General features: G+C 41.4%; 2 protein-coding genes across 2 annotated transcripts in view; both read left to right on the top strand.

The window, feature by feature from the left end:
• CAP2 (cyclase associated actin cytoskeleton regulatory protein 2) overlaps positions 1 to 18,402 on the top strand; it is a 131,875-nt gene that overhangs the window by 72,932 nt on the left and 40,541 nt on the right. The gene's annotated exons all lie outside the window — the stretch shown is intronic.
• Positions 15,573 to 16,258, top strand: LOC129085487 (phosphoserine aminotransferase-like). Its single transcript, XM_054591860.1, has one exon. The coding sequence runs from the start codon at positions 15,693 to 15,695 to the stop codon at positions 16,038 to 16,040; it is 348 nt and encodes a 115-aa protein (XP_054447835.1). The 5' UTR covers positions 15,573 to 15,692; the 3' UTR covers positions 16,041 to 16,258.

Here is an 18,402-nt window from a genome sequence, read left to right as displayed (position 1 = left end):
TCTCATTCTATGTCCTGTGGAAATCGCGGGATATCTGGAAGTCCTTGGATAGCATAGTTTTATGGTCACCTCTAGCTTCCAGGATGGGCTGCTGTGGATTGTGTGCGCCATCTCTGTTTCGCGCATGGAATCCAGTGGTTTTCTTGGATTTCATTAATAGAAGACAGTTGCAGTTTTAAGTAGCATCTTCCAAACGAGGAGCCTTGGAATCATTCTCTATGTCTTCCTCTGCCATCACTTTGCATACTCACCTCATTCAACTCAGCACTCAATTATTGTGTGCCTACTATGTGCCTGATGGTAAAAGAAATAGAATGCATCCTCATCCTACATTCCTCTCAGATCCATCGCCTTCTCCCAGTCACCCTTGCTACTGCCTTCCTCAGTCCTATATTAATAGCTTGTAAACTCCTCCTACTGGCTTCGCTGCCTCTGCTTTGGTGCTGCTTTGCTGCTCCTTGCTCCGAATTTCTCCTCCCTGCCAGACTGGTTATTTTAAGGTTCCAGTTCAGGCACTGGTCTGCTTAAGATCCTCCTAGAGCTCCTTGCTGCAATTCACATTCCTCAGCATTGCACATGGGCCTCCCCAAGGGCACATCCCCTTTCGGCTTGGCAGACTCATCACGCAGGACTCCGCCACAGGATTCGTATTCCATGCCGCCAGTAAAATCTGTCGTTTCCCCTAGGCCCTGAGTTTTTATGTTGCTGTGCTTTTTTCTTTTTTTTTTTTTTTTTTTTTTGTCTGCTATTCTCTCAGCATAGAATACTTTTCCCCCTCACATTTCTTCTCACCCGTAAACAATGAACAAACATGGTCCCTCTGGACTGGCCCACCTAACCCCGCCCATCTCAGACCTACTCACCTTCCAAAGGCTCAGTCATGTCACTGTTACCATGTGTTCACGTGGCCATCTCTGTTGTCTACGAATGGCACAGTGCTGGGAATGTAGTCATTGTGTTGATTAATAGCAATTGTTCAATGAATTTTATTCTCTATTTTTTTTTAAAAAAAACCATTCATACTACAAACCAACATTAATTTCAGAGATAAAATATTAAGTCTACCTAAATCTTAGTTTCCTCTGCCGAAAAATGGGAATAATAATACGTAAATTTCAAAGTCATTTGAGAACTAGCAGCTGTTGAGGTAAAAACCATAGTATCTGGCATATCATAGCATCTCAATAAATAGTAATTTGCATTAGTCACTGAAGTACACATTGAGTTAGCACAGTGACCTCAAATTATACACCATCCCCAGAAGTGTAAGGAGGAAAGGCATTAACGAATATGCAGCACCTGTTGATTCACATCTGCTCCGTGAGGTGGATATTATTCTCTCCATCAGTAAGGGGCAGAATCGAGACGAAAGCTCGGAATTGACTCTGGTTCCCATGGTGCATGGAAACTCCATTGTGTTGCCCCCTTAGTCTGAGGGGAAAGTGTCACAAACAGAACATTCTGCCATCAGGGGCTGATACATGTCTTGCCTGTGGCCCACTCCTGCACACACAGGGAAACACTTGCACCGGGGAGTCTAGAAACTGACATTAATTCCACGATTTTTAAAGCGGATGGCTACAAGAGAGATTCCCTTTCAAGAAAATCAGCAACACCATAAATTGCTATTCAGTACTGGTTTCAACAGGCAGTTTTCCGAGTCCAGCATGGTGCCAGCGCATCAGAGGAGATACAGTTATGCCTGGCACCAAACTTGGGCAGCCTCTCCGAAGAGCTATTCCTCAATGTGCCAGAGATTGTCAGGGCACCTCACCTGTGCTCCAGCTTGTCTAGTATGTACCAGGAGCATGTCAATAAATTGCCTGCAATTCTCAAGAAGAGATGACCCAAATTCCCACCCTGTCCGGGAGGGCCTGCACTGTAAGCTCATTCTAAGTGCATGTTGCAGGCACTCTGCTCTCAATTCTTTTATCAATTTTGATGTTTAACTGAGCAATCATTCAGTGACTTTGCTTGTCTATCAGTGACTTACTGTTTCTTCAATGTCCAAGGCCAGTAAAATGTTTGAGTAATTACATAAATAATGGCAGCTGCTATCTTTAGGCCTCTATTATATGTCAGACATTATGCACACATGATTTTATTAGTCACCACCAGAACCTTACAGATGAGTATTACATATATTATAGGAGGATACTTGAGGCTCAGTGAGAGGAATTAGTCCCAACTAGTGTGAAAGGTGAGAATTAAACCCAGATGGGGACTACTACAAAGCCAGTGCTTTCTCTGTTATGCCTATGAGTATGAGCTTTGGGAGCTAGACATATCTGGGTTCAAATCCCACTGCTAATCTGATCCTCGAATGAGGCACACTGCCAAAGGACTTGTATATACTTTTGTTGGGTTCCTGACATGGTCTACTGATAAGGACTAAATCCCACTGGCGACCTAACTCAGCTGCCCTAGTCCCCAGCCCATCCCTAGGTTCATGCTGGAAGGAGCATTTAATGTGCCAGAAAGAAGCAAAGAGTTTGACCTTTGGCCTTTCCTTTTCAGAAATTGTATTTTGTACTTTACAACCCTAATGTGTGATGCTGGAAAGGTACATCCTAGAAATTCAGAGAAATCTTCTAAAACCAAGTATGGAAAATGATGGTATAGTTTTTCTTTTTGTAAACTTTCTACCTTGTTATGATGTAGGGTTTTTTTTTAATTATTGTATTTATTTATTTTTAGACAGAAGGGAAAGGAGAAAGAAAGACAGGGAGAGAAACATTAATGTGTAACCACATTGCTTCTCACACACCCCCTACTGGGGACCTGGCCCGCAACCGAGGCATGTGCCCTGACTGGAAATTGAACCAGCAAGCCTTTGGTTCACAGACTGGCACTCAATCCACTGAGCCACACCAGCCAGGGCTAAATTTACCAACTTCTTAAGGTGTTAGCCAGTGATATAGTGCATGTATTCATATTTTAATTTTTTATTTAGGGTCATCAAAAAAGAAAAGAAAGGAACTGATTATATTTAACAAAGTCAGAAGGACCCAGAGCTGATGAGAGAAACCTAAAAGAAAAAATAAAAACAAAATTGGTAAAATACCAAGGTGGCCAAGCAGTTACTTGAAGCTGCAGCTGGTGGGTTTTATTCTGCAGTGCTCTTCGGCAGCAAGCATATTATCCTGTACTGTGTGCCAAGGTCAAGTGTGTCTGGAATTGACATTGAACTCTATGGCCTATGAGTGGCTGAATTCAAATTAGCCACTTGAGGCAGAAAGCAACTTTTATCCCCTCCTACTTTTTTTTTCTCACTGATACACCATATTCCATTCTCATCAGCTGCTAGTATGTGTCAGACCAGATACATCAAACAGAATTAACCAAATATTCTGTCAAATATTTTAGTCAGCCAAATAGTCTCACTTAAACCATTTTACATTAAATAAAAACTTCCCAGCACTCCCAATTCTTTTTTATTGCTCAACTCCTTTTTATTTTTATAGTGTGATATATTTATTATGTCCATTGTTTGTTGTCTGTTCACCACTTGTAAATCTCATAGGGGAGGTCTTTCTTTTCTCACTAATGTCTTCCAAATGCCTAAGATTATACCTGGCACATGATAGGTGTTCAATAAGTATATTAACAGATAAAGGAACGAGAAAGCATGATGAGGCCAGGGTAAGCGGACACCAAGCAGAACAAAAAGCTTTTGAAAGAAAACGGAAGAGCATAAAAGAAAATATCTGATGCCCTAACTGGTGTGGCTCAGTGGGTCGTCGTGGAAACCAAAGAGTCACCTGTCCAATTCCCAGTCAGGACACACGCCTGAGCTGTGGACCCGGTTCCCTGTTGGGGGCGTGTGAGAGGCAACCAATTGATGTTTCTCTCACACATCCATGCTTCTCTCCCTGCCTTTTTCCTTCCCCTTCCTTCTCTCTAAAAAATCCAATAAATAAATAAAAAACCGTTTAAAACAGTATTTGATCATTTTCTTCATTTATGATTAAAAAAATACACATACCAAAACAGGATAAACTGTTGCCATCTTTTAGGTAGATAAGTTTATTGCTGCTACCCAGATCATATCTCAGAATGTTCATTTTTGCCACTTCACATTCATTTGCTTATTCCTTCATTCATTCACCTGTTATGTGACAAGCACTGTATTTAGTATCAAAATGCAAGCTAGATAACCAACATACCCTCACATAACATGGTCAGGTCTGTCTCAAGTCAACCATCTTCATCAATGTGTCTGCATTTTCCACTACAGTTAGTTGAGCTATGGCACAGATGAAGCCAAATCCAAGGTTTGGTTTCTCTGCGAGCCACCTAGTTTCAAGATGTGATAAGCAGTTGACCTGGGAAATTAACAAAAATAGTTTTACCGCCAACTACAGAATTGTAAACAACAGTTCCACAGGACTCTTCTGAGAGAGAAAAGAGAGTTTTATTCTGATATGATTTGCAAGTCAGAGAATGTAGCTTTCAGCATAAACCAAAGGCAAGCTCTAAGGTGGTAAGAATAAGGCAAGGGTTTTAAAGGCCAGACTTTGAGGAGTTGCTGATCAAAAGGATGGGTTGCTAGGGAAAAAGACCATAAACTTCTATCTTCTGTTTTCTGATTGGTGGTGACGACCGGATTTTCAGGTGTCTGCTGACAAGTGGGGTCGCGAGGTCAGAACAATGGGCAGTTTTCATTGACTCACAGTCAGCATGTAGAGTCACGGGATACGGCACAGATGGAGCCATGAGACGTGCTCAGCAAAGCGGGTAGGGGAGACAAGGCAGTGCCAATGGCTCATTTTCTCTTGGAGTCAGTCACATAAACTAGCAAAACAGGTTTTGTAGTGAAAAAGACAGTGCAAAGAATGTCAGATAGAGTCAGAATTTAAACTGCAAAATGGCCTAGTCACTTAAGGAAGGTCACAGCCCAAGTTGCAGAAGGGTCCAGATATTCAGTCACAAATCATGATATCTGAATCCTCAGAATGCACACATCATCCAGCTGGCTGGCTCACAGACGTGCTGCAGCGCAAGCCATCCCCGGGACAGACACAGCACAGAGCTCAGCCCCTGATGATCATGGGCCAAATGCGCCATCTTTGTGTGTGAGAACCATTTGCACATTGTGTTGTACTCAGCTGAGAAGATGCTCCCAAGCAAAGGCAAGCTGAAGAGTGGAAACCAAAATGGGACTGAGCTTGGGGGTGGGGGGCGGGGAATTAAGGACATCAACAGCCACATTGCAAATATTAGTGAATTGTGGTCCCTGCGAACTGTGCAGTTAAGAGTAAACGTTGTGTCAAATCTGAACTCCTGTTCTTCCTGCTAAAACCTCTTCCTTCTGCAATTCCTCCTCATCAGGTGATGGCAACTCCATTCTTCCAGTTTGCTCAGGTCAAAAAGCAAAGAGTCATTCTTGACCCCCTCCTTTGCTTGGATAGCACCCATCCAATCCAGAATCTGCTCTTCACACTGTCCCGTATAGTCACTCCCGTCTCAACGTCCTTCATCTTCCATCCAAATTGCTGCAAAGTTTCAAATACAATCTCCCTTCTTCTACCCTTGCTCTCCCCGCACCAGTCTGTTCTCAGTGCAGCAGCCTGAGTGATCCTTATAAAAGAAAATTACATCATGTCACTTATTTATTCAAAACTAGGGTGATTTTCATGTCATTCAGGATAAAATTTCTTTAAACGGTCTGCATGATCTGTGCCCCTGCCTCGTCTTCTCCCACCTGAGACCTCCACCACTTTCCCCGCTTGTCTCAGCTCTACTTGTCTTCTTGCCGCTTCTTGAACACTGGGGACACAGTCCAGCCTTAGGACCTTTGCAGTGGTTTTTATCCTCTTGCAATGGTTGTATCTGCTTCCCCCAGATACCCACACAGCTAATACCACCTCCAAGCACTTATTCAAATGTCACCTTCCCAAAGAGACCTGCTGGCCACCCCATTTTAAATTGTAGCCCATCCTCATGAGTATTTCTGATCCCCTCCCCTTGACTCTACATTTTCCCCCTATGGCTTCTAATACCTAACATGCTATATAATTTTTGTTTTTTATTATGGTTATTGCTCTTCGTTTCCTCCTGTGATGGGATACTTGGTCAAATATTATTCTGGGCTTTTCTGTGAGGATGTTTTTGGATGAGGTTAACATTTCAATCAGTAGACTGAGTCCTAATGTGTGTGGGCCCCATCTGACGAGTTCAAGGCCTGGATGGAACAAAAGGCTGACCCTCCCCGGAGTGAGGGAGGCTTCCTCCCGCCTGACTGCCTTCCAACTGGGACGTCAGCTTTTTCCTGCCTTTGGACTCACAGTGAAACATCAGCTCTTCCTGGGTCTCACCCCTGGAGGCCTTTGAACTGGAGCCACACCATTAGCTCTCCTGGGCCTCCAGCTCACCGGTTCACTTGTCAGCCTCCAGAGAAACCTGTTTCTCCAGAATACCCTGACTACTATACTCCCCATCACACTTGAATGAAAGAGAACAGAGACCTAAGAGCCCCTATGTGTTTACTGCTGTAAATACTGCTCTGCCCCAGCACCTCTGACCAACCCAGGCACATAGGAAGCATTCAGTATGTTTGTTGAATAAATAAAGAAACAAACAAACTAACAGGTAACAAGGTGGCTCTCTTCAGACATATAATGAATGCAATCATGCCCATTTTATTACATACTCAAGAGCTATAGGCTTTATATCTAGTAACTGAGCCAAAAATCAAAGAATGATCTTCCTGCACATGCCTCATAGAAAGTAATCCTGGATGCGCGTCACATTTTATGCTGGCTTCACATGCTGCTTAGCCGCACTTTCCCTTGGGGGCCAGTGTGAAAAGCCAGGCACAGTAATCTACAAACACTGACAGACTTTGAGTGCATAGGATCCACGGCATAAGGATGCCTTAAATAAGGAAAAGCCATGGGATTCTTCTGGACTTGGAAGCAGTCAAAATCCATCTTGGGAAACCAAAAAAGCATCCATGGCCGCGGGCCATTCAGAGAGAACAGAGCTCAACACCTGAAGGCTACAGGCAAGTGTCATTAGCCATCAGTTTGCTCTGCCAAAGGAAAAGTACGTTGTGATTCAGTAGTGTTGCTTCTAAATGGCTTGCCTTTCCACACACAAGGTTAGAGATGTGTGAGAGAAGAAAGAGAAAACAAGGAAGATAAGGAGAAAGGAGAAGAGATTGTGACTGCCAATGGTGATTAGAAGCAGAGGGCAGGGCTGGCCAAAAAAAGAACAACAGAGAGACAGCAATAAGAGATAGAATCTTGGTGCAGAGGGGGAGGGCCAGGCCAACAGAGATTATTATAGCTTCTGAAAACAACCAGTACATGTGTGTGTGCGGGTGCGGGTGTGTGTGTGTTTGTGTGTGGGAGATGAGAGAGAAGAGACTTCTTGTCCTCCATTAAATACCCTTGAAAGTGTCTCCGTGGTAATGAGCAAGAACAACTGGAGAGGAAGAAGACAAAGGAACACACGGTGAGCAGCCCAGCAGATCTCTGTGAATCCCCAAAGTCACTCCTCATGCCCCTTAGCAACCTTTCCCAGTCTGTTCTACAGAATACCAGGGCCCTGGGAAACTGGGGCGGGGCCGGGGGAGGTGAATAAAAAGGTTAAACATAGCTAAATAGGTTTCTGTAGTACCCCCTTTAGTATTCTGAGATAAATCATGACGGGCCAAATGGGGGGAAGCAGGGCTGCCATGTGCAGAATTCCCTCGGCCCCACTGACCAGGAAGGACCATTTGTGTTGAGCTGCCCACCAAGCTGAGGCCGGTGCTCTGTGGGACGCACTGTTTCTGAGAAAAGCAAACACTGGTATCTTATAAAGATGGTGCTGACTTTAAAAGAGAAGCACATTTCTGATTAAAGATGATTGGGGCAAAGTATCAGCAGCTTGGTACAATGCTGCAGCACAGAAACTACCCTGTGGGATGTCTTAAGACTCACAGGCAGTTGAAATCGATCACATCCTTGAGTTTGAAAAGGAAACTGTAGTTGTCGTCTCAGCAACATTCTGCATAAATGAGTCTCCAAGAAAAGGTCTGGTTATCCCTGGGACATTTATCCAGGGGAAAGGCAGTAACCCAGGAAATGCAGCTGACTGGGCTGGGATCTTTCAGATGGTGGCTTTGGCAGTTTAAACAGAGTTACTGTGAGAAAGGAGACACAACTGGTGAAGAACAATCAACATGGTGTTTGACATACAGTTAATGCTCAGCAAAGGTTGGTAGGAAAAAGTTAATGGCAGTTTGGATTTTCTTTTCTGTTTCACATCACTAATTTCTGATCACCATATATTGTTTTAAATTTTATGTAGCTGGTGAATTTGAACGGTTTTGGCAGTTTTCTCCCATTTATATCCCTGGTGATCATTGGTTAGTGAAGTCCCCAGGCATTTAAGTGAGATCTACTGCCTTTCAGCTTTAATGTTCAGAATCCCATAAAGTAAAATTATAAGGGATTATAAAATTCATCATTGTCAGGATCCAGATGGTGCCTACCAGATAGAGGAAGAATTGCTATGTTCTCAGCTAGACCAATAAAATAAGCTGAAGCAATAACGAAGTGCAAGATCAGATTCCTCTTGGCCACCCAGTCTATTCTCGTATGCTTATTATGGATAACCAGGTTAAGCTTTTGATTTTCAGCGTAATTTTCCCTTCTGGTTTCTCTCTGCTGTGATTTTGTATGTCTTTATTTGTCATTGCCCATTATTGACCCACTGCTTCCTTCCTGGATCTCAAATAATCTAGCTAATCCCCTGTCCCTGCCATGAACCCAGCATTTTCTACAACTCATTTTGTCTAGTCCCGCCACACGGAAGGTTTCACTAGCACTTTGTGTGTGTCCCAGGTTTATTTGTTAGCCTGCGCATCAGTGCATGAATGGGAAAGAGGTTTTCTCAGACTGGCTATTATCTTTTTGCACTACCAGTAAAAGATTTTACCTATCAGAACAACTTTAATGAAAACTATAAATCTTAACCTGAGGGAACTATTAATGTATTTTTTTTCCCTGTCTTCTGACCCCTATTGCAGCAAGATTCAGGGTATAAGATATTGTACGGACACAAACTATTGTGAGTCACTATGCAAACATTTAGATTTTCATTGAACTTGATGTTTTATATCACCCTACCTTCCTGAAACATCTCCAACGTCGAGGGCTTAGAGAAAATAGTGGCCCACATATCACGCGAGCAGCACTGTGTTCCTGTTCTGATGAATAAATTGTAGGTTTTAGAGGGAGTGCTTCCCCAAATACTGCAGCACAGAAACTAGAAATGATGAGAGAGAGCACTCACACCTGTGAACAGTAACAAAGACCAAAAACAGTGGGAACTGACAAAGACATGTCCCTCGCTCATTGTGTCAATGGCCCCAAAACCGTAACGAAGGCTTTGCATGATTCTGACAAGTTAAACTATATTGATAGCAGCAGTGTAAATTATTATCTGAAAAGTAAGAAAATGACTTTGGAGAAGCTCTTTTGCCTGTGGTTTGCTGAGTGCTTTTGCAGAAAAGACTTTATGTTAAAAATGCCCAATTTACAACTGCCAGCGCACACTGTTCTACCTTTATGACAAAAATAGAGCAGTATCACATCAAGCTTCCGTGCCACCCCTGAGGTCTTATCTAAATCGTTCTATGTCCCAAGCTCCAGACCTCTGCATTCCCAGCTGATCTGCGGCACGTGTCAGTAAAGGGACATCATAGTGGTGACCCGGGGCCCCCGTGCAATATGAAATTATGTTTTGTATGCACGCGTGCCTGTCGTCATTATTTTCTATGCTTTTCTGCATGTCTGAAATTGTTTGGTTTTTTAAACAAGTTATTACTAAAAAATAATGCTGATGAGTATAATGGATTGTTGAACATTCAATTTAAAAGGTAAATAGGAGTTCATGTGTGTTACAAGATTCTCTCTTAGGTATGAGTACGAGGCAACTCTGCAAAGCAGCTCCGTCCCAGGGGGAACCAGGTCTCCTTGGTTTTACTCTTCAAGAATAATGTTTAAGGAATATAAGCAAAAGGCTTTAGGATCCTTAAGTGTATTTTTAAGAGAGTTTAGCAATCCAAAGTAAAAAGTATATGTGGAATGTAAAACCTTAAGATCATATAAAAAAAATTCCAAGGAACTTGTCATGCTGCAATATAATGGCAACTATCATAGTATCGTGTATTTTTGTGGTGCTCAGTAGGTTTTGTTTATTTAGGTTGACTTCTGTGACACATTGCAAATGTTTTAAATTTTCAATTTGTCTTAATGTACAAATGTTTCCGAAGTATTTCCATGAGGCGTATTCTAAAATCTCCAAAGTATTCCTGGATAGTGAAAAATATTTATATAAGAGAAACAGGAAGGGAATGAGCATCAGGAAATACCTTCAATTGCACCAAGCAAGTTAACTCAAATTAACATTTCTGATAAAACATAATTTGCTCCTGACTTAAAATGGTGAATACAATTGCTTTATTTATTATAATTTACCCAAATAATATATTTTTAGAGCAAACACTCTTTCTGATTGGGACAACCTTTGCCTGAGAAAATGTTAACTATTCTTCTTCATCTGAATAATTTATTTTGATAATTTCTGAACATGTTTTCCTAAAGCTACTTCCCTAAGAGTAAACAAAAGCCATGGGAAATATTTTCTACATTGAAGATTACAAAACTTAATTACAAAAGGAATGCATTATGTATTAGAAAATTTAGAATACATGGATAAGCCAATAAAATTAAATTAAATGTTTATATTAACACTTTGAGGTATATATTTCCATGTGTTTTGTATGCTAAAACTCACACACATTACCCAGATAGAATCAACTGCTAAAACTTTGCACAAAAAATACATAAGCCAAAGTAATAATGATCAATATTTGGTAGTATGGTTGGCTAAGAAGTACTGCTCAATATTAGGTTTCTTAGAATTTTAACTGTAGGTGGGATCCAATAATGAAAAAGTCCAATTTTTACTTTCGTGCCATTACGGTTGCCTGAGTGGCACTAGTAATGCCTTTGTAGCATTTATGTTTAAAACATTCCTTCTAAAATGACAGCGTTCTCATAAGACTTGCCAAGGGTAGATTGATGGGCTTTTGTTTTTCTGCTTGTTTGTTTTCATTGAACTGCTTGACTTATACTCTGAGGACTATTCTTTATGGACTTAACCATTATTTTAAAATCAATTATGTTATTTTTAAAGATATCTCTAATAATTATATCTACAAGGAAAAAAATCATTTAGCAGTGGTTCTTGATGTTGTGGAATTAAGAAGGTTTATTGTTTACTTATGTTTTCCCATCTGTATTTTTAAGTGTTTCCTAAAGAGCACATGACATTAATTTTAAAATCAGAAAAAAATTATTTAAAAACAAGTAACAATAGATTGATCTACTTTCTACCTGACATAGAACTGCAGTAGAACCCTGGATTCCAGAAATAACAGACTTATTTCATTTAATTTAATGACAAATCTTTGAGGTCAAATTCCCAGGGTTTGTTCCATCCCTTGCAAAACAGCATGAGTGGGGATTTGGTTTTCCTTTTTGGGTAACGTTTCTACAAAGCTTGCTGATAAAGCTCTTTAATTTTACTTTCTGCAAAACAATTATTTCTGGAGCTAAACTGAGATGAAGCTGATAATGGGTCTCAATTTTTCAACTTTAGAGCAGAAACTAAAGTCATAAAGTCCTGAAATACTCTCCAAAGCCCAGTCCCATCAAGCTAAAATAGCCCTTGGAACCATTTGCTGAAACTTGCAGTTTGGGCATTGGATCTCCTTCATTTTGGCCATTTTTCACCTTCTGTTAAAGCCATGGAAACCTGAGGAAGGCAGAGGAGATTTTTCAGCGAATCTTCACATGAACCTTGAAAAATGATTTTTTTTCAGGGGAGCACCTTCCAGAATAAAAGAAATATGACTGATAAATTTTTTAAAAACTCTGAGTGAGACTTATGTAAAATTAACAGATTTGAAGTCATTCCGAAGCCTGCTGGCTTTTAGGTGAGCCTCCCGGGCCACCGCCACCGCGTTCCATTGGAAAAACCCAGGGCGCCTCTTAAATGCATCTCTTCTACCAGTGAAAAGCCCTTTTGCTGTGTTAATTGACATTGGTACAGTTCCACCAATGTTTACTGAGGACGCCTAATATATGCTTAATGCTTAACCAAATGGAAGTACCTCTAATAACCTCCGCATTTGCTTTTCATGTGACATCCCACACGATCAGCCGTGATGGAAATCACACCATAACTCTGATGTTTTCTGTTTCTGATTCCAGCTGTGAAAGTTCAAGGATGAGCTGGAGAATGTAAGCCTATTTTAAAGTACCAGAGAAGTCTATTGGCACAAAATAAAAGCTGTATTATTTATTAAGATTGTGCAAATAGCTATTAAACTTAGTTCTCTCAGCATTGCTTTTTTTTTTTTAAATGAAGACAATTCTTCACGAAATTGCCAAACTAAGGCAGAAGGAAACTTTCTCAATCTTTATAATGCTTTCATCAGATAACCAGTATAAAACATCTTCCAGAATACTCTGTCTCTTCAGACTTTGGAGTTTGTTCTTGAGAAGTTAAAGATAAACAAATGTGGCCTTAATAAATCTATCTAACATTGTTAATACACAGTTTCTGGTTCTTTTTCCCATTGGGGCAATAGGCCAGGTTTCACCAACAATTCAGATATTCTGGCCTTTCTCAAAAATGTCATTGTGCCCTGGCCAGGTGGTTCATTTGGTTGGAGCATCGTCCCCTACATCAAAAGGTTGCAGGTTCGATCCCTGGTCAGGGTACATATCTAGGTTGTGGGTTCAATCCCCGGTCAGGGATACATACAGGAGGCAACTGATCGTGTTTCTCTCTCTCTCCCTTCCCCTTCCTCTCTCTCTAAAATCAGTAAACATATCCTCAGGTGAGGATTTTTTTAAAAATGTCATTGCATCAAGAATAGTATGTCTCGACAAATTGTTGCAGGAAATTAAGATACTTTTCATTAATTTTACTATAATTAAAAATCAGCTGCCTTTTGGGAAAACTGATAACATACCTTTGACTGAGTGTTGAATTTGGACTAAAAAGAACCCCATGAAGAGGGAAATGTTTGCCTTCTAAAGAGCAAGATTCTGGGGAGAGGAATTAAACCTGGCTTTTGTGTGCCCTTAGCAAACAAGTATGGAACAGTTGTGTTTGGGGGAGGAATATTTAGAGGGTTTCGTTTCTTTTATTGTTGTTGCGGGTTTGGGGCATCTGTTTGCTTTTCCTATACTGGCGTTTCACCCTTATGTTAGTTTGCTCAGGCTGCCAGAGCAAAGCATCACAGACTGAAGTGGGGAAGGGGATGTTGCGGGCTGGGGGGGGGAGGGGGGCTCTTAAACAATGGAAACTTGTTTTCTCCCAATTCTGGAGACTAAAGTTTGATATCAAGGAGCCAGCAGGTGTTGCGTGAAGCCCCTCTCCGTGGCTGTCTTCTCCTGGTGTCTTCCCTCTGTGTGTGACAGTGTCCTAATCTCCTCTTCATGTAAGGACAGTCATGTTGGTTAAGGGTCTACCCTAATGATCTCATTTTAACTTAATCACCTCTTTAAAGACCCTACCTGCAAATACAATCACATTCTGAGGTACCAGGAATTAGGGCTTCATCACAGAAATTTGGAAAGAACACAATTCAGCCTGTAACAACCGTGATTCAGGGTCCTTTGGCCAACTCCATAAGATCTTGTCTCTGTGATGGCTAGAAGGGAAAGTGAGAAGGTGGGAAACATGAATTTTTCACAAGATCTGGCTGTCTCCTGCAGCAAAAAACTTTTTTTGGTTTTCCCATCCTTCAATATGGAAGAATTAACAAGTTCACTGAGAGCTTTGAGCACACTTTGCTTTCTTTCCCTGTATTTCTTTTTGGTTCTCGCAAGTGAAAACATGCCTCTGCCCATCTGCATATCTCAGTTAGGAAGTCACTCTCTTTGTGTTTGCATATCAGTGATAGGAAAGAGCTGGCCTATGCATCTTGTCAGTCAGAGACTTTTTAATTGGCAGATGCCTTGGAGATCACCTACCATTTGCTGAATGCCCACAATGCACCTAACACCATACCAGTGCAGACCTGTTTTCTCATTTACTCCTCATAGCAGCCCTGGGAAGTGGGTGCCATGATAGCAACTATTTTGCAGATGCGATCATGGAATTATAGACACGTTAGGTAATTTGTGGAAAGCCCTACAGCTTAGTGCACTGGGGAGCAAGGACAAGAACCCAAGTGGTCTCATTCCAGACCTGAGCCCTTAATCTCTTCACAATACCTTTCCCAATCTTATTGGCATAGGAGAAACCTCCGTGTAGAAAGCTAGCTGTGTTTTTCTGAGTATCCTATAGAGAGAGTCATCTTCAGGCCTCACAGAAGATCTGGATTCTAGCTCCAGCTCTACTAACACTTGCTAGCTGATCTTGACTTAGTAAAGCAACCTCTCTGAGCTTTCTTCCTAGTTACGTAAAATGGGAGAATTGGATTAGAGCCACATTTCCTAAACGTCTACCCTAAAATTCATAAGAAGATATACATTGTCTTTTGCAGCCCAGCACACTCACTGCATAATGGAAACAAATGTTCATAAAACATTCACCCTTATTCCATGTGAATGCCTTCTAATATTTCTTATTTATTCTTTTTTTTTAAATACCAGTGTTACCTACCCAATTAAGTCTGTCAAAAAGCTAAACTAGAGGACCCACTTTAGATTCCTGTAATCCTAAAATTCTGTTAGCCTGCATGGATTTTATTTGGAGCCTCTCTTATTTTAAATACACAGTCATCGGAGAAATGCAAATTAAAACCACAATGAAATACCACCTTACACCTGTAAGAATGGCATCATCAATAAATCAACAAATAAGTGCTGGGAAGGATGCAGAGAAAAGGGACCCCTGGCACACTGTTCGTGGGAATGCAGGCTGGTGCAGCGACTGTGGAAAACAGTATGGAGGGTCCTCAGAAAATTAAAAATATCTCCCCCAACTTGCAGGAGGTGGGGGCGGGGGGTGGGGTGCGCCGCAGCACCGTGGACGCCCAGGGGCAGGCAGTCAGCTTCACCGTTGGGCCCGCTGACTTGCCCGCAGAGGGTGGGGAGGGCAGACTGCAAAGCTGCCATGCTCAGTATTGTTAGAGATACAAAAAGAATTATTAGACTACAAACGTGTCGGGATTAGTGTTGCTGAAATGAGCCATAGATCATCAGATTTTGCTAAGATTCTTAACACAGAGGATTTTGTTCAGAAACTGCTAGCTGTCCCCGACAACTGCAAGGAGATTTTTGTGCCAGGAGGTGGGTCTGGCCAGTTCAGTGCTGTCACCTTAAACCTAACTGGCCCAAAAGCAGGAAGGTATGCTTTGTGGTAACAGAAGCTTGGTCAACTAAAGCCCCAGAATAAGCCAAGAAATTTAGGACTATGAATACCATCTACCCTGCACTTGGGAGTTACATAAAAATTCTAGACCCAAGCCCTGGACCCTCAGCCCTGTGCCTCCTATGTGTATTACTGTGACCACAAGACAGTGTGTGGTGTGGGGTTTGACTTTATCTCTGGTATCAAGGGAGAGGTGCTGGTTTGTGCCATGTCTTTGAACCTCCTATTCCAAGCCAGTGGACATTTCCAAGTTGGGTGTGATTTTTGCTGGGGCACAGAAGAACATTGGCTCCACAGGGATCATGGTGGTGATCATCCACAATGACCTGCTGGGGTTCGCCCTCAGAGAGGGCCTCCCAGGCCGGGAGCACAAAGTGCAGACTGGAAACAACTCTTTACACAATGCACCTCCCTGCGTCAGCATGTACAACACGGTCTTGGTCCTGGAGTGGATTATAAACAATGGCAGTGCGGCAGCCATGGAGAAGCTTAGCTCCATCAAATCGCAAATGATTTACGAGATCATTGACAGTTCTCAGGGATTCTGTATATGTCCAATGGAGCCCCAGAATAGAAACACAATGAGTATTCCATTCCACATTGGCGACGCCAAAGGAGACAATGGCTTTAGAAAAAAGGTTTCTCCATAAAAACTCATTTTTGTTTATTTGCTTGTTTTGTTTATCTCCAGATAAAGCTGTTGGTTAAATATAACATCCCTGAAAGAGCATAGGTCTATGGGAGGCATCCAGGTCTCTCAGTGTAATGCAGTCTCACCACCAAGGACATTCAGAGCCTGCAGCCTACATGAGGAATTTTTTTGGAGATGCATCAGCTGTGAACACGTCCTAACCAACATACAGTCTACCCTTGAACAGTGTCCAGAATTTAAAGAAACTTAACAATGGCTTCAAAACTTGAACATGGTATTTCCTCAAAGAAATGTGCTTATTATAGAGTCATCTCTTTTTTTCCCTCCCAAAGAACAGCAAAACATCCACAGCTCTGCAAAGCAAAGTAAACAGTGCTTTAATTTTGACTTGAATTGAAAGCATTTAAAAAAATCTTCCCTTAGCTTTTCTAATGATTCCAGCTTATTTTGTCTTTGCTGCTGCTTTTTCTAGCTAGGTCTCAGCACTCAGACTTGCCTTGTACTTTATAGGCAAAGTGCAGCTAATATCTCTAGAGACACACAAACATGCAGCAGAGAGGGTGGGTGGAGCCCTCTAAGTGCCAAATCTTGATCCTTCCCAAAATGACAGCGGTGGGGAGCTGTTCATTCAGGTCGACACTGACCATGTGTTGCTTTACAAGATTTAGAAGTTCCCGGATTCATTTTACTTTCAGTGGGTAGGGAGAAGCGTGTGGCCAGAGCGATGCTGTGAGTTCTGGAAGATGCTTGCTGGAGTCTTTGCCCCCTATTGTTTAACCAATGTCAGTCCTAACACATCTCAAAAACATGAAAAATAGAACTAAGGTAGGACCCAGCAATCCCACTTCTGGGTATTTATCCAAAGAAACGCAAAACACTAATTTGAGAATATAAGCATACCTCTGTCCAAAGCAGCATTATTTGCAATAGCCAAGAGAATGGAAGCAACCTAGGTGTCCATCAATAGACAATTGGATAAAGAAGATGTGGTGCAAATATACAGTGGAATATTACTCAGCCATAAAAAAGAATGAAATCTTACCATTTATGACTACATGGATGGACGCCAACCTTTTGGCCTCTCTGGGCCACACTGGAAGAAGAAAAGTTGTCTTAGGCCACACGTTAAATACATTATGACACGTAATCACAGAAAGAAATCTCCTAATGTTTTAAGTAAATTTACTATTTTGTGTTGGGCCACATCTGCAGTCATCCTGAGCCACATGTGACCCTGAGAGGGCATTATGCTGAGTGAAATAAATCAGACAGAGAAAGACACTATATGATTTCATTTCTATGTGGGATCTAAAGAACAAAATAAATGAACAAACAAAATAGACACAGATTTAATAGACACAGGGAACAGACCGATAGTTGCCATATTTGAGGAGGGTTGGGGGACTGGGTGAAAAAGATAAAGAAATTAAAAAGTAAAAGTTGACATTTACAAAATAGTCCTAAGGACGTAAAGTACAGCATAGGGAATACAGTCAACATTGTAATAACTATGTATTGTGTCAAATGGCTAACAGACTTATTGGGGGATCACTTTGTAAGGTATATAAATGTATAACCACTGTGCTGTACACCTGAAATAAATATTGAATGTCAGCTGAAATTGAAAAATTTTAAAAAATTTAAATACATAGTCATTTATTTGAAGCAAGTGAATATTACATATTCATACATACAGGGAACATCTGTTTTACCTCCAGTCTGAGCTAATTGCTTAAGAGTAATAATAATGATGATGATAATCACTTCCACTTACTGTATATCTTCCATGTGCTAGAGGATGAATATGCTGTATCTCCTATAGTTTATAGGTTATAAGTATTATTATCTCTGATTTACAAACGAGGAGACCAAGGCTCAGATTAAGTAATTTGCCTAAGGCCACTTAGGTAGTAAGTGGCGGAGCTGACATTTGAATTACGATCATTCTAATTCCAAAGCCCTTACATACAACATTTCTTTTATGGGAGGGTATATACAGTAGTCAAGAAGGAAGAGTGAGGTCCAGAAGCTGAAGCAGCTGAACATAATTACCTCCTTAATGCTTTGCTCTCCCTTATGGAAACTTGGGGGTATTAAGCTACCACTGTCCATAGCAGTGATTAAAATCTTACCTGGGGAACTTTTCCAAACTCCCTCAGCCCAGGTCACCTCCAGATCAATTAAATCAGAGTCTCTGGAGTGGGACCCAGGCCTCTGTTTCCGAAAGCTCCCAGGTGATTTTTGTATGTAGCCAAGGCTGGAACCTGTGCTGTGAAGTCTCGGTTAAAGAAATTGAAGAACTTTAATGGCTTTTCTATTTTATTTCCTGCAAACCAGATTTAAAATCCTCTTACACTGCT

The sequence above is a fragment of the Pteronotus mesoamericanus genome, unplaced genomic scaffold, assembly GCF_021234165.1.
Source record: "Pteronotus mesoamericanus isolate MK-2021 breed Mesoamerican mustached bat unplaced genomic scaffold, CSHL_Meso_final scaffold_31, whole genome shotgun sequence".
Classification (NCBI taxonomy): Eukaryota; Metazoa; Chordata; class Mammalia; order Chiroptera; family Mormoopidae; genus Pteronotus; species Pteronotus mesoamericanus.
The sequence above is the reverse complement of the archived record's forward strand: the minus strand, read 5'-3'. Positions and strand labels throughout refer to the sequence as shown.